This window comes from Scyliorhinus torazame, unplaced genomic scaffold (genome assembly GCF_047496885.1).
Source record: "Scyliorhinus torazame isolate Kashiwa2021f unplaced genomic scaffold, sScyTor2.1 scaffold_1173, whole genome shotgun sequence".
Lineage (NCBI taxonomy): Eukaryota > Metazoa > Chordata > Chondrichthyes > Carcharhiniformes > Scyliorhinidae > Scyliorhinus > Scyliorhinus torazame.
The window spans coordinates 39,309-55,822 of record NW_027308900.1 but is presented as its reverse complement, the minus strand read 5'-3'; the positions used below and the strand labels follow the sequence as shown (position 1 = coordinate 55,822).

The 16,514-nt window shown below is 62.1% G+C and overlaps 1 protein-coding gene across 1 annotated transcript in view; it reads left to right on the top strand.

Moving 5' to 3' along the window:
- Positions 1 to 352: 352 nt before the first annotated feature.
- The window catches only part of LOC140407110 (cap-specific mRNA (nucleoside-2'-O-)-methyltransferase 1-like), a gene marked incomplete at both ends in the record, with an annotated part of 50,187 nt that continues 34,025 nt past the window's right edge, over positions 353 to 16,514 (top strand). The window contains 3 exons of the mRNA XM_072494827.1: positions 353 to 410; positions 5,821 to 5,889; positions 11,255 to 11,386. Of these exons, the coding sequence (XP_072350928.1) occupies positions 353 to 410; positions 5,821 to 5,889; positions 11,255 to 11,386 (259 nt within the window). The remainder of the gene's footprint in view (positions 411 to 5,820; positions 5,890 to 11,254; positions 11,387 to 16,514) is intronic.

Below are 16,514 nucleotides of genomic sequence, written 5' to 3'. Positions count from 1 at the left end.
TTTAACCCTGCCAGATCACGCAGAATCTCCTCTCTGTCTGTGTTAAACTCTTTAATCTTATTACAGTCCCTCTCCCTGATTTCTATACCCACGCCGTCCCTCTCACGAGTGCACACTGACACAAAGTATTCATTTAGAATCCCCCGGCTCCACACACACACTACGCCTGTGCTCCTTAATGGGCCCGACTCTCGTTCTCCTTTTACCCTTAATGTACTCAGAAAACAACTTCGAATTTTCCTCAATTTTTAGTTTGTTAGTTAATGGTTAAGTAGCCAGGGTAGTTTCACTGCTGTTGCATGTGTGTGTATATTACTGCCCTAACACTTCTCCCTCTGCTTATTTTATTTAGAAATCTGAATGAGACGCGTCAGGCAGAGATCCGGAAGGAGTGCCTCAAACTGTGGGAGGTGATTATCTCCCCCCCCCCCCCCCCCCCCCCTCGCCCGCGCGCGCTCTCCCCCCTCGCCCGCGCGCGCTCTCCCCCCTCGCCCGCGCGCGCTCTCCCCCCCCTCGCCCGCGCGCGCTCTCCCCCCCCTCGCCCGCGCGCGCTCTCCCCCCCCCTCGCCCGCGCGCGCTCTTCCCCCCCCCCTCGCCCCCGCGCGCTCTTCCCCCCCCTCGCCCCCGCGCGCTCTTCCCCCCCCTCGCCCCCGCGCGCTCTCCCCCCCCCTCCCCCCCCCCTCGCCCCCGCGCGCTCTTCCCCCCCCTCGCCCCCGCGCGCTCTCCCCCTCGCCCGCGTGCGCTCTCCCCCTCGCCCGCGTGCGCTCTCCCCCCTCGCCCGCGTGCGCACTCCCCCCTCGCCCGCGTGCGTCTCCCCCTTCGCCCGCGTGCGCTCCCCCCTCGCCCGCCCGCGCTCTCCCCCCTCGCCCGCCCGCGCTCTCCCCCCTCGCCCGCCCGCGCTCTCCCCCCTCGCCCGCCCGCGCTCTCCCCCCTCGCCCGCCCGCGCTCTCCCCCCTCGCCCGCCCGCGCTCTCCCCCCTCGCCCGCCCGCGCTCTCCCCCCTCGCCCGCCCGCGCTCTCCCCCCTCGCCCGCCCGCGCTCTCCCCCCTCGCCCGCCCGCGCTCTCCCCCCTCGCCCGCCCGCGCTCTCCCCCCTCGCCCGCCCGCGCTCTCCCCCCTCGCCCGCCCGCGCTCTCCCCCCTCGCCCGCCCGCGCTCTCCCCCCTCGCCCGCCCGCGCTCTCCCCCCTCGCCCGCCCGCGCTCTCCCCCCTCGCCCGCCCGCGCTCTTCCCCCTCGCCCGCCCGCGCTCTCCCCCCTCGCCCGCCCGCGCTCTCCCCCCTCGCCCGCCCGCGCTCTCCCCCCTCGCCCGCCCGCGCTCTCCCCCCTCGCCCGCCCGCGCTCTCCCCCCTCGCCCGCCCGCGCTCTCCCCCCTCGCCCGCCCGCGCTCTCCCCCCTCGCCCGCCCGCGCTCTCCCCCCTCGCCCGCCCGCGCTCTCCCCCCTCGCCCGCCCGCGCTCTCCCCCCTCGCCCGCCCGCGCTCTCCCCCCTCGCCCGCCCGCGCTCTCCCCCCTCGCCCGCCCGCGCTCTCCCCCCTCGCCCGCCCGCGCTCTCCCCCCTCGCCCGCCCGCGCTCTCCCCCCTCGCCCGCCCGCGCTCTCCCCCCTCGCCCGCCCGCGCTCTCCCCCCTCGCCCGCCCGCGCACTCCCCCCTCGCCCGCCCGCGCTCTCCCCCCTCGCCCGCCCGCGCTCTCCCCCCTCGCCCGCCCGCGCTCTCCCCCCTCGCCCGCCCGCGCTCTCCCCCCTCGCCCGCCCGCGCTCTCCCCCCCTCGCCCGCCCGCGCTCTCCCCCCTCGCCCGCCCGCGCTCTCCCCCCTCGCCCGCCCGCGCTCTCCCCCCTCGCCCGCCCGCGCTCTCCCCCCTCGCCCGCCCGCGCTCTCCCCCCTCGCCCGCCCGCGCTCTCCCCCCTCGCCCGCCGCGCTCTCCCCCCTCGCCCGCCCGCGCTCTCCCCCCTCGCCCGCCCGCGCTCTCCCCCCCTCGCCCGCCCGCGCTCTCCCCCCTCGCCCGCCCGCGCTCTCCCCCCTCGCCCGCCCGCGCTCTCCCCCCTCGCCCGACCGCGCTCTCCCCCCTCGCCCGACCGCGCTCTCCCCCCTCGCCCGACCGCGCTCTCCCCCCTCGCCCGACCGCGCTCTCCCCCCTCGCCCGACCGCGCTCTCCCCCCTCGCCCGACCGCGCTCTCCCCCCCTCGCCCGACCGCGCTCTCCCCCCTCGCCCGACCGCGCTCTCCCCCCTCGCCCGACCGCGCTCTCCCCCCTCGCCCGACCGCGCTCTCCCCCCTCGCCCGACCGCGCTCTCCCCCCTCGCCCGACCGCGCTCTCCCCCCTCGCCCGACCGCGCTCTCCCCCCTCGCCCGACCGCGCTCTCCCCCCTCGCCCGACCGCGCTCTCCCCCCTCGCCCGACCGCGCTCTCCCCCCTCGCCCGACCGCGCTCTCCCCCCTCGCCCGACCGCGCTCTCCCCCCTCGCCCGACCGCGCTCTCCCCCCTCGCCCGACCGCGCTCTCCCCCCTCGCCCGACCGCGCTCTCCCCCCTCGCCCGACCGCGCTCTCCCCCCTCGCCCGACCGCGCTCTCCCCCCCTCGCCCGACCGCGCTCTCCCCCCTCGCCCGACCGCGCTCTCCCCCCTCGCCCGACCGCGCTCTCCCCCCTCGCCCGACCGCGCTCTCTCCCCTCGCCCGACCGCGCTCTCCCCCCCTCGCCCGACCGCGCTCTCCCCCCTCGCCCGACCGCGCTCTCCCCCCTCGCCCGACCGCGCTCTCCCCCCTCGCCCGACCGCGCTCTCCCCCCTCGCCCGACCGCGCTCTCCCCCCTCGCCCGACCGCGCTCTCCCCCCTCGCCCGACAGCGCTCTCCCCCCTCGCCCGCCCGCTCTCGCTCTCCCCCCCTCGCCCGCCCGACCGCTCCCGCTCTCCCCCCCTCGCCCGCCCGACCGCTCTCGCTCTCCCCCCCTCGCCCGCCCGACCGCTCTCGCTCTCCCCACCTCGCACGCCCGACCGCTCTCGCTCTCCCCCCCCCTCGCCCGCCCGACCGCTCTCGCTCTCCCCCCCTCGCCCGCCCGACCGCTCTCGCTCCCCCCCCTCGCCCGCCCGACCGCTCTCGCTCTCCCCCCCTCGCCCGCCCGACCGCTCTCGCTCTCCCCCCCTCGCCCGCCCGACCGCTCTCGCTCTCCCCCCCTCGCCCGCCCGACCGCTCTCGCTCTCCCCCCCTCGCCCGCCCGACCGCTCTCGCTCTCCCCCCCTCGCCCGCCCGACCGCTCTCGCTCTCCCCCCCTCGCCCGCCCGACCGCACTCGCTCTCCCCCCCCACGCCCGCCCGACCGCTCTCGCTCTCCCCCCCCTCGCCCGCCCGACCGCTCTCGCTCTCCCCCCCCCCTCGCCCGCCCGACCGCTCTCGCTCTCCCCCCCTCGCCCGCCCGACCGCTCTCGCTCTCCCCCCCTCGCCCGCCCGACCGCTCTCGCTCTCCCCCCCTCGCCCGCCCGACCGCTCTCGCTCTCCCCCCCTCGCCCGCCCGACCGCTCTCGCTCTCCCCCCCTCGCCCGCCCGACCGCTCTCGCTCCCCCCCCCCTCGCCCGCCCGACCGCTCTCGCTCTCCCCCCCCCTCGCCCGCCCGACCGCTCTCGCTCTCCCCCTCGCCCGCCCGACCGCTCTCGCTCTCCCCCCCTCGCCCGCCCGACCGCTCTCGCTCTCCCCCCCTCGCCCGCCCGACCGCTCTCGCTCTCCCCCCCTCGCCCGCCCGACCGCTCTCGCTCTCCCCCCCTCGCCCGCCCGACCGCTCTCGCTCTCCCCCCCTCGCCCGCCCGACCGCTCTCGCTCTCCCCCCCTCGCCCGCCCGACCGCTCTCGCTCTCCCCCCCCTCGCCCGCCCGACCGCTCTCGCTCTCCCCCCCCTCGCCCGCCCGACCGCTCTCGCTCTCCCCCCCTCGCCCGCCCGACCGCTCTCGCTCTCCCCCCCTCGCCCGCCCGACCGCTCTCGCTCTCCCCCCCTCGCCCGCCCGACCGCTCTCGCTCTCCCCCCCTCGCCCGCCCGACCGCTCTCGCTCTCCCCCCCTCGCCCGCCCGACCGCTCTCGCTCTCCCCCCCTCGCCCGCCCGACCGCTCTCGCTCTCCCCCCCCTCGCCCGCCCGACCGCTCTCGCTCTCCCCCCCTCGCCCGCCCGACCGCTCTCGCTCTCCCCCCCTCGCCCGCCCGACCGCTCTCGCTCTCCCCCCCTCGCCCGCCCGACCGCTCTCGCTCTCCCCCCCTCGCCCGCCCGACCGCTCTCGCTCTCCCCCCTCGCCCGCCCGACCGCTCTCGCTCTCCCCCCCTCGCCCGCCCGACCGCTCTCGCTCTCCCCCCCTCGCCCGCCCGACCGCTCTCGCTCTCCCCCCCTCGCCCGCCCGACCGCTCTCGCTCTCCCCCCCTCGCCCGCCCGACCGCTCTCGCTCTCCCCCGCCCGACCGCTCTCACTCTCCCCCGCCCGACCGCTCTCACTCTCCCCCCCTCGCCCGCCCGACCGCTCTCGCTCTCCCCCGCCCGACCGCCCGACCGCTCTCGCTCTCCCTCGCCCGACCGCTCTCGCTCTCCCCCCCTCGCCCGCCCGACCGCTCTCGCTCTCCCCCCCCTCGCCCGCCCGACCGCTCTCGCTCTCCCCCCCCTCGCCCGCCCGACCGCTCTCGCTCTCCCCCCCTCGCCCGCCCTACCGCTCTCGCTCTCCCCCCCTCGCCCGCCCTACCGCTCTCGCTCTCCCCCCCTCGCCCGCCCGACCGCTCTCGCTCTCCCCCCCTCGCCCGCCCGACCGCTCTCGCTCTCCCCCCCTCGCCCGCCCGACCGCTCTCGCTCTCCCCCCCTCGCCCGCCCGACCGCTCTCGCTCTCCCCCCCCCTCGCCCGCCCGACCGCTCTCGCTCTCCCCCCCTCGCCCGCCCGACCGCTCTCGCTCTCCCCCCCTCGCCCGCCCGACCGCTCTCGCTCTCCCCCCCTCACCCGCCCGACCGCTCTCGCTCTCCCCCGCCCGACCGCTCTCGCTCTCCCCCCCTCGCCCGCCCGACCGCTCTCGCTCTCCCCCGCCCGACCGCCCGACCGCTCTCGCTCTCCCTCGCCCGACCGCTCTCGCTCTCCCCCCCTCGCCCGCCCGACCGCTCTCGCTCTCCCCCCTTGCCCGCCCGACTGCTCTCGCTCTCCCCCCCTCGCCCGCCCGACCGCTCTCGCTCTCCCCCCCTCGCCCGCCCGACCGCTCTCGCTCTCCCCCCCTCGCCCGCCCGACCGCTCTCGCTCTCCCCCCCTCGCCCGCCCAACCGCTCTCGCTCTCCCCCCCTCGCCCGCCCTACCGCTCTCGCTCTCCCCCCCTCGCCCGCCCGACCGCTCTCGCTCTCCCCCCCTCGCCCGCCCGACCGCTCTCGCTCTCCCCCCCCTCGCCCGCCCGACCGCTCTCGCTCTCCCCCCCTCGCCCGCCCGACCGCTCTCGCTCTCCCCCCCCCTCGCCCGCCCGACCGCTCTCGCTCTCCCCCCCCTCGCCCGCCCGACCGCTCTCGCTCTCCCCCCCTCGCCCGCCCGACCGCTCTCGCTCTCCCCCCGCCCGACCGCTCTCGCTCTCCCCCGCCCGACCGCTCTCGCTCTCCCCCGCCCGACCGCTCTCGCTCTCCCCCCCCTCGCCCGCCCGACCGCTCTCGCTCTCCCCCGCCCGACCGCCCGACCGCTCTCGCTCTCCCTCGCCCGACCGCTCTCGCTCTCCCCCCCTCGCCCGCCCGACCGCTCTCGCTCTCCCCCCTTGCCCGCACGCGCGTTCTTCCCTTGCTCTGCTTCACAGTCTTCCATTTCCCATTTTTCTTGACAGTGGAATTCTCTTTTGTCTCTCCAGATCCCAGATAAGGCACGCGTTGCCCACAGCACGACTGATGCCAAGAACAAGTTTTGCGAACTGATCCAGGTAGATATTTGCCAGATGAGTTTACATTAACCTGTCCCGCCCTTGCTCTCTGTCACTGATTCCGTCGGGACCACCAGACACAGAAAATCGACAACACATAACGAGGTCACTCTGCCCATCGTATTCCCGTCGGCTGGAAAACGAGCCCCCAAAGAACAAAGAACAAAGAAATGTACAGCACAGGAACAGGCCCTTCGGCCCTCCAAGCCCGTGCCGACCATACTGCCCGACTAAACTACAATCTTCTACACTTCCTGGGTCCGTATCCTTCTATTCCCATCCTATTCATATATTTGTCAAGATGCCCCTTAAATGTCCCTATCGTCCCTGCTTCCACCCCCTCCTCCGGTAGCGAGTTCCAGGCACCCACTACCCTCTGCGTAAAAAACTTGCCTCGTACATCTACTCTAAACCTTGCCCCTCTCACCTTAAACCTATGCCCCCTAGTAATTGTCCCCTCTACCCTGGGGAAAAGCCTCTGACTATCCACTCTGTCTATGCCCCTCATAATTTTGTATACCTCTATCAGGTCGCCCCTCAACCTCCTTCGTTCCAGTGAGAACAAACCGAGTTTATTCAATCGCTCCTCATAGCTTATGCCCTCCATACCAGGCAACATTCTGGTAAATCTCTTCTGCACCCTCTCTAAAGCCTCCACATCCTTCTGGTAGTGTGGCGACCAGAATTAAACACTATACTCCGTGTGGCCTAACTAAGGTTCTATACAGCTGCAACATGACTTGCCAATTCTTATACTCAATGCCCCGGCCAATGAAGGCAAGCATGCCGTATGCCTTCTTGACTACCTTCTCCACCTGTGTTGCCCCTTTCAATGACCTGTGGACCTGTACTCCTAGATCTCTTTGACAAAAATATATTCAGAGTACCCAATTATTTTTTTCCCAATTAAGGGGCAATTTAGCGTGGTCTCCACCTAACCTGCACATCTTTGGGTTGTGGAGATGAAACCCACGCAGACATGGGGAGAATGTGCAAATGCCACACGGACAGTGACCCAGGGCCGGGATTCGAACCAGGGCCTTCAGCGCCGCAGTACCAGTGCTAACCCCCGGCCTCATCGCGGTCTCCAGCAGTTGTTCCGTAGCCCTGGGAGTTACAGCACTTGCGGTGAAGGGTTTCTGCTTCTCCCACCTTTCAGGCCGTGACTTGCCACAACCCTCTGGGTGAAAAACATTTTCCTCATCTCCCCTCTAATCTTTTCCCCAATCTTGTTAAACCTCTGCCCCCAGTCACTGCCCTCTGGCTGACGTAAATCGGCCTTTGCCATCCCTCTATCCAGGCCCCTCACATGTTTCTACATCTCGATCGAATCTGCCCGCAGCCTCTGTTCCCAGGAGAATAGTCCCAGCCTCTCTAGTCTTTCCTCAAAGCTGCAGTGTCACAGTGCTGGGTAACAGCATCATTGCAAGTCTCCTCTACACCCTGTAGAGGGTTCCATCTTTGCTACTCCCATCTCTGCTACTCCACTACTGGGCCGATATCTGGGGTTTGAGTATCTTGTGTGTGTCTCTCTCCAGCTGGCACTGAAACTTCAGAGGCCAGGGGATGTCGCACTGGGACACCTCCGCGGGAGAGAGCACTGAATCAAGCCTGCCGTTTATCCCTAACCGGAAGCCTGAGGCTTATATCACACAGATATCCAGACCCCCACCAATGCCCAGGTGATTGTCTCTCTTGCCGGTGGTACAACACCCACCCGGTTCCTACTTCGCTGGAGTAGCTTTCCCAAGAGAGAGAATAGGACACTGCTGTTTATTACCTAACCAGCAGCCTGTCCTGAGTCAACGGGTTCGAATCGTTCAAGATGACCCCAGATTCTCGACCCCGGAATTAAGGTGAGGAATATCTTAACAATGACTTGGTCAGAGATCGCTGGTGTGAGATTGAAGAATTTAAACGACTCCAATTATCAGCAAATCGAGGTTTATTGCAAAACCCAGGTCAAAATCATCAAACAGAAGAAATTATAATAAAATCTTAAACTCTAACACAAACTAAGTCTATTCAGGAAGTATTATAACGGACACAACGTAAAATCTTATTGTTACACAATTTTAGCAATGGCACAAAACACAAATCAAGTCCCCTGCCCCAAAGCCTCAACCACTATCAAAGTCCCGGGAGTTTCGCAAGCTGCTGCAGGGTACTTACAGTCCAGGGCTGCAGCTCGAGCGGGAGGTCAGGTCGAAGGTGGAGAGGTCAAGCCAAGAGACCCTCAATCGACACACAGCCCCTTTTATATTGTTTTACCTGGCTTTTTCCTGTGTTCAGCCAGCCCGATTTGCATTGAATCGGTCCAAGTTTAAAGTTCCCGCTGGTCCCGCCCCCTTTGAGCCGGTCAGAGCTGTTAGCTTCCGGGTTCTCCTCGCAGGTCCGCTCCTTCCAGCCAGGCAGACCTGTCCCGATTTGAATTTGGCGCTGACTCCGCCCCCTCCACCCAGTGAGTTCCTGCCGGTGGCTTCTGTCAAGATTGGAGTACCTCCCCCAGGTCCGCCTCCAACTCGGGTTTTTCTACCGTTTATCTTTCCGGGGCTTTGCCAGCGCAATATACTGAGCCCAGACAGTCTGCCTTTTGGGATAACAAGGTTAAGCTCCCTTGTGAAGATTTTCAAAGTCTTCCATCTGCTCCGGAGATCGCTGCTCTTCTCACCTCACTATGTTGATGGGGTGTTGATTGGATTCCGCTCTGGTGGAGGCCAAGTCATTTACATCTGCATGGGGGCTATGACCATCCCATTGTCCTGCTTGCAGGCAGGCCCCTTTGTATTACCATGCCCTTTGTCTGTGTTTAATCTTATCTAGTTGTCCGGCTCCTCCTTCCTTGTAGCTCCTGGGGGGGGGGGGTTTGTAAGTATCCATACACCTACCCAGCTCAAATTTGGTTATGTTCCAGTCTCTGGATTTTACTCTTGAACAGTCCAAAAAAGGGCCGAATTGCCCGAAAACCTTACAACCTTCCCCAATGCACTTACTCTCTACCCTGCGGCGGTCTAACTAATGTTTTGTACAGTTCCAGTGTTACCTCCCTGCTCTTCTACTCTATACCACGGCGAATCAGTCAAAAGGATTCCGCCTGTCGTCTTAAGCATCTGGCCAACCTGCTCTGCCTCCTTCAGGGATCTGAGGACATTCACTCCCAGGTGCCTCACTTCCTCCACGCCTCTCAGGATCCACTCAACGCAGCCCATTATTGTCGTCTTCTCGATCATGGCCCCAAATCGTTAATATCACCGAATCAAACCGTGCAGGATAGGCCCATCGGGTTTGCACGTGAACTGCCTTCCCCGCTCCGTTTTCCACCACTTGGCTCATATGGCCTTCAATGTCATGACCTGCGTCGTTCTTTGTGCTAAGTGCTGATCCAGGTACCAGACATCCCGCCTCTACCACCTTCCCAGGCCGCGCGTTCCAGACCCTCACCACCATCTGGGTAAAAACGTTTTTCCTCAAATCCCCCCCCCCCAAACCTCCTGCCCCTTGAACAAGTGTCCCCCTCTTAACCGACCCTTCAACTAAGGGGACAGCTATCCGCCCTCTCCATGCCCCTCATAATCTTGTCCACCTCGATCAGATCGCCCCTCGGTCTTCTCTGCTCAGTCAGGTCAAGATATGACTTTCAGGAAATGCATTTTGGAAGGTCTAATGCAGGTAGGGAATATACAGTGAATGGTAGAACCCTCGAGTATTGAAAGTCAAAGAGATCTAGGAGTACAGGTCCACAGGTCACTGAAAGGGGCAACACAGGTGGAGAAGGTAGTCAAGAAGGCATACGGCATGCTTGCTTTCATTGGCCGGGGCATTGAGTATAAGAATTGGCAAGTCATGTTGCAGCTGTATAGAACCTTAGTTAGGCCACACTTGGGAGTATAGTGTTCAATTCTGGTCGCCACACTACCAGAAGGATGTGGAGGCTTTAGAGAGGGTGCAGAAGAGATTTACCAGGATGTTGCCTGGTATGGAGGGCATTAGCTATGAGGAGCGGTTGAATAAACTCGGTTTGTTCTCACTGGAACGAAGGAGGTTGAGGGGCGACCTGATAAAGGTCTACAAAATTATGAGGGACATAGACAGAGTGGATAGTCAGAGGCTTTTCCCCAGGGTAGAGGGGTCAATTACTAGGGGGCATAGGTTTAAGGTGAGAGGGGCAAGGTTTAGAGGAGATGTACGAGGCAAGTTTTTTACGCAGAGGGTAGTGGGTGCCTGGAACTCGTTACCGGAGGAGGTAGTGGAAGCAGGGACGATAGGGACATTTAAAGGGCATCTTGACAAATACATGAATAGGATGGGAATGGAGGGATACGGACCCCCGGAAGTGTGGAAGATTGTAGTTTAGTCGGGCAGCATGGTCGGCACGGGCTTGGAGGGCCGAAGGGCCTGTTCCTGTGCTGTACATTTCTTTGTTCTTCAGTATCGGGGAACAGAGGGACTTTGGAGTTCAGGTGCACGGTTCTCTAAAGGTGGAGTCACAGGTAGACAGGGCAGCGAAGAAGGCTTTTGGCAAGCTGGCCTTCATCAGTCAGGGCATTGAGTTTAGAAGGAGGTTATGTTGCAGTTGTACAGGGCGTTGGTGTGGCCGCACCCGGAGTATTGTGGTCAGTTTCGGTCGCCTTGCTACAGGAAAGATGTTATTAAACTGGAGAGAGTGCAGGAGAGATTTACAAGGATGTTACCAGGACTCAAGGGACTGAGTTACAGGGAGAGAGTGGGTAGGCTGGGAGGTTTGGAGTGTAGGAGACTGAAGGGTGATATTATAGAGGTGGATAAGATCGCGAGAGGCATGGATCGGGGCGATGCACTCAGTCTTTTTCTCAGGGTTGGGGAATGGAGAATTAGAGTTCAGTTCAGAGGGGAAAGAATTACTGGGAACCTGAGGAGCACCCCAGAGGGTGGGACGTGTGCGGAATGAGCTGCCGGAGGGAGTGGGTGAGGCAGGGACATTGACAACATTGAAAAGGCATTGGGACAGATACATGGATGGGAAAGGTTGCGAGGGATATGGGCCGAATGCAGGCAAATGGGGGTTGGCTCAGATGGGCTTTTTGGTTGGCATGGACAGGTTAGGGCCGAAGGGCCTCCCTCCGTGTCGGAGATTTCTGTGATTGACGGCCGATGTTAAGCTCACTGGTCTCTCGTTCCCTGTTTTCTCTCGACCTCCCCTTTTGAACACCGGGGTTACTTTCGCCACCCTCCAATCTGTAGGAACCATCCCAGAGTCCAAAGTATTTTGGAAAGTGACTATTTCTCGGGACGTAACTAGCTCTGTGTCGGGGTCCGTTGCTCGCTCTCTCGGAGCGGGGGGGAGGAATCTGCTGTTCATGTGTTTTCTCTCTCTCTTTCTCTGCAGGGTATCGATATGGATACATTCAACTATAAACCCACTCTGCTCTCTGCGCAAGTCATTCAGAAGATCAGCCATGTCTTAGACTATCGATGTATGGTAGCCGGTGGGCAACAGCACTTCCTCCTGGGCATGGGGGTAAGTGGGGGAGAGACCGTGGGGTCGGGTTGTAAGGACATGGAGCATGACAGTGATGTAATCTGGACCAGGAATCCAGAGGGCCAGGTCAACGCTGTGGGGAAACGGGTTCTGATCCACCAAAGCAGCTGATAGAATTTTAATTTAATACATGAGTAAATCTGGAAGATGGAGCTAGTCTCAGTGATTGTGGCCACTGAGTGTCATAAAAAACCACTGAGGTGTGCCCAAGACTGCCGTGTGCAGGAAGTGCAGCCCGCTACAGACACCTGACTCTCGCAGCTGCAGAATCCTGACTCTCGCAGCTGCAGAATCCTGACTCTCGCAGCTGCAGAATCCTGACTCTCGCAACTGCAGAATCCTGACTCTCGCAACTGCAGAATCCTGACTCTCGCAACTGCAGAATCCTGACTCTCGCAACTGCAGAATCCTGACTCTCGCAGCTGCAGAATCCAGACTCTCGCAACTGCAGAATCCTGACTCTCGCAGCTGCAGAATCCTGACTCTCGCAGCTGCAGAATCCTGACTCTCGCAGCTGCAGAATCCTGACTCTCGCAGCTGCAGAATCCTGACTCTCGCAGCTGCAGAATCCTGACTCTCGCAGCTGCAGAATCCAGACTCTCGCAACTGCAGAATCCTGACTCTCGCAGCTGCAGAATCCAGACTCTCGCAACTGCAGAATCCTGACTCTGGCAGCTGCAGAAACCTGTCTCTCAGCTACAGACACCTGACTCTCGCAGCTGCAGAATCCTGACTCTCGCAGCTGCAGAAACCTGACTCTCGCAGCTGCAGAATCCTGACTCTCGCAGCTGCAGAATCCTGACTCTCGCAGCTGCAGAATCCTGACTCTCGCAGCTGCAGAAACCTGTCTCTCAGCTACAGACACCTGACTCTCGCAGCTGCAGAATCCTGACTCTCGCAGCTGCAGAATCCTGACTCTCGCAGCTGCAGAAACCTGACTCTCAGCTACAGACACCTGACTTTCGCAGCTACAGACACCTGACTCTCGCAGCTGCAGAATCCTGACTCTCGCAGCTGCAGAAACCTGTCTCTCAGCTACAGAAACCTGACTCTCGCAGCTGCAGAAACCTGACTCTTGCAGCTGCAGAAACCTGTCTCTCAGCTACAGACACCTGACTCTCGCAGCTGCAGAATCCTGACTCTCGCAGCTGCAGAATCCTGACTCTCGCAGCTGCAGAAACCTGACTCTCGCAGCTGCAGAATCCTGACTCTCGCAGCTGCAGAAACCTGTCTCTCAGCTACAGACACCTGACTCTCGCAGCTGCAGAAACCTGACTCTCGCAGCTGCAGAAACCTGACTCTCGCAGCTACAGACACCTGACTCTCGCAGCTGCAGAAACCTGTCTCAGCTACAGACACCTGACTCTCTCAGCTGCAGAATCCTGACTCTCGCAGCTGCAGAATCCTGACTCTCGCAGCTGCAGAAACCTGACTCTCGCAGCTGCAGAAACCTGACTCTCGCAGCTGCAGAAACCTGACTCTCGCAGCTGCAGAATCCTGACTCTCGCAGCTGCAGAATCCTGTCTCTCAGCTACAGAAACCTGTCTCTCAGCTACTGACACCTGACTCTCGCAGCTGCAGAAACCTGTCTCTCAGCTACAGACACCTGACTCTCGCAGCTGCAGAATCCTGACTCTCGCAGCTGCAGAAACCTGACTCTCGCAGCTGCAGAATCCTGACTCTCGCAGCTGCAGAAACCTTGACTCTCGCAGCTGCAGAAACCTTGACTCTCGCAGCTGCAGAATCCTGACTCTCGCAGCTGCAGAAACCTGTCTCTCAGCTACAGACACCTGACTCTCGCAGCTGCAGAATCCTGACTCTCGCAGCTGCAGAAACCTGTCTCTCAGCTACAGACACCTGACTTTCGCAGCTACAGACACCTGACTCTCGCAGCTGCAGAATCCTGACTCTCGCAGCTGCAGAAACCTGTCTCTCAGCTACAGAAACCTGACTCTCGCAGCTGCAGAAACCTGACTCTTGCAGCTGCAGAAACCTGTCTCTCAGCTACAGACACCTGACTCTCGCAGCTGCAGAATCCTGACTCTCGCAGCTGCAGAATCCTGACTCTCGCAGCTGCAGAATCCTGACTCTCGCAGCTGCAGAAACCTGACTCTCGCAGCTGCAGAATCCTGACTCTCGCAGCTGCAGAAACCTGTCTCTCAGCTACAGACACCTGACTCTCGCAGCTGCAGAAACCTGACTCTCGCAGCTGCAGAAACCTGACTCTCGCAGCTACAGACACCTGACTCTCGCAGCTGCAGAAACCTGTCTCTCAGCTACAGACACCTGACTCTCTCAGCTGCAGAATCCTGACTCTCGCAGCTGCAGAATCTTGACTCTCGCAGCTGCAGAAACCTGACTCTCGCAGCTGCAGAAACCTGACTCTCGCAGCTGCAGAAACCTGACTCTCGCAGCTGCAGAAACCTGACTCTTGCAGCTGCAGAATCCTGACTCTCGCAGCTACAGAAACCTGTCTCTCAGCTACTGACACCTGACTCTCGCAGCTGCAGAAACCTGTCTCTCAGCTACAGACACCTGACTCTCGCAGCTGCAGAATCCTGACTCTCGCAGCTGCAGAAACCTGACTCTCGCAGCTGCAGAATCCTGACTCTCGCAGCTGCAGAAACCTTGACTCTCGCAGCTGCAGAATCCTGACTCTCGCAGCTGCAGAAACCTGTCTCTCAGCTACAGACACCTGACTCTCGCAGCTGCAGAATCCTGACTCTCTCAGCTGCAGAAACCTGTCTCTCAGCTACAGACACCTGACTCTCGCAGCTGCAGAATCCTGACTCTCGCAGCTGCAGAATCCTGACTCTCGCAGCTGCAGAAACCTGACTCTCGCAGCTGCAGAAACCTGACTCTCGCAGCTGCAGAAACCTGTCTCTCAGCTACAGACACCTGACTCTCTCAGCTGCAGAATCCTGACTCTCGCAGCTGCAGAATCCTGACTCTCGCAGCTGCAGAAACCTGACTCTCGCAGCTGCAGAAACCTGACTCTCGCAGCTGCAGAAACCTGACTCTTGCAGCTGCAGAATCCTGACTCTCGCAGCTGCAGAATCCTGTCTCTCAGCTACAGAAACCTGTCTCTCAGCTACTGACACCTGACTCTCGCAGCTGCAGAAACCTGTCTCTCAGCTACAGACACCTGACTCTCGCAGCTGCAGAATCCTGACTCTCGCAGCTGCAGAAACCTGACTCTCGCAGCTGCAGAATCCTGACTCTCGCAGCTGCAGAAACCTTGACTCTCGCAGCTGCAGAATCCTGACTCTCGCAGCTGCAGAAACCTGTCTCTCAGCTACAGACACCTGACTCTCGCAGCTGCAGAATCCTGACTCTCGCAGCTGCAGAAACCTGTCTCTCAGCTACAGACACCTGACTTTCGCAGCTACAGACACCTGACTCTCGCAGCTGCAGAATCCTGACTCTCGCAGCTGCAGAAACCTGTCTCTCAGCTACAGAAACCTGACTCTCGCAGCTGCAGAAACCTGACTCTTGCAGCTGCAGAAACCTGTCTCTCAGCTACAGACACCTGACTCTCGCAGCTGCAGAATCCTGACTCTCGCAGCTGCAGAATCCTGACTCTCGCAGCTGCAGAAACCTGACTCTCGCAGCTGCAGAATCCTGACTCTCGCAGCTGCAGAAACCTGTCTCTCAGCTACAGACACCTGACTCTCGCAGCTGCAGAAACCTGACTCTCGCAGCTGCAGAAACCTGACTCTCGCAGCTGCAGAAACCTGACTCTCGCAGCTACAGACACCTGACTCTCGCAGCTGCAGAAACCTGTCTCTCAGCTACAGACACCTGACTCTCTCAGCTGCAGAATCCTGACTCTCGCAGCTGCAGAATCCTGACTCTCGCAGCTGCAGAAACCTGACTCTCGCAGCTGCAGAAACCTGACTCTCGCAGCTGCAGAAACCTGACTCTCGCAGCTGCAGAAACCTGACTCTTGCAGCTGCAGAATCCTGACTCTCGCAGCTACAGAAACCTGTCTCTCAGCTACTGACACCTGACTCTCGCAGCTGCAGAAACCTGTCTCTCAGCTACAGACACCTGACTCTCGCAGCTGCAGAATCCTGACTCTCGCAGCTGCAGAAACCTGACTCTCGCAGCTGCAGAATCCTGACTCTCGCAGCTGCAGAAACCTTGACTCTCGCAGCTGCAGAATCCTGACTCTCGCAGCTGCAGAAACCTGTCTCTCAGCTACAGACACCTGACTCTCGCAGCTGCAGAATCCTGACTCTCTCAGCTGCAGAAACCTGTCTCTCAGCTACAGACACCTGACTCTCGCAGCTGCAGAATCCTGTCTCTCGCAGCTGCAGAATCCTGACTCTCGCAGCTGCAGAAACCTGACTCTCGCAGCTGCAGAAACCTGACTCTCGCAGCTGCAGAAACCTGTCTCTCAGCTACTGACACCTGACTTTCGCAGCTACAGACACCTGACTCTCGCAGCTGCAGAAACCTGTCTCTCAGCTACAGATACCTGACTCTCGCAGCTGCAGAATCCTGACTCTCGCAGCTGCAGAATCCTGACTCTCGCAGCTGCAGAATCCTGACTCAGCTGCAGAATCCTGACTCTCGCAGCTGCAGACACCTGATTTTCGCAGCTGCAGAAACCTGTCTCTCAGGTACAGACACCTGACTCTCGCAGCTGCAGAATCCTGACACTCGCAGCTGCAGAATCCTGACTCTCGCAGCTGCAGAATCCTGACTCTCGCAGCTGCAGAATCCTGACTCTCGCAGCTACAGAAACCTGACTCTCGCAGCTGCAGAAACCTGACTTTCGCAGCTACAGACACCTGACTTTCGCAGCTACTGACACCTGACTCTCGCAGCTGCAGAAACCTGTCTCTCAGCTACAGACACCTGACTCTCGCAGCTGCAGAATCCTGACTCTCGCAGCTGTAGAAACCTGTCTCAGCTGCAGAATCCTGACTCTCGCAGCTGCAGAATCCTGACTCTTGCAGCTGCATAAACCTGTCTCTCAGCTACAGACACCTGACTCTCGCAGCTGCAGAAACCTGACTCGCAGCTGCAGAATCCTGACTCTCTCAGCTGCAGAAACCTGTCTCTCAGCTACAGACACCTGACTCTCACAGCTGCAGAAACC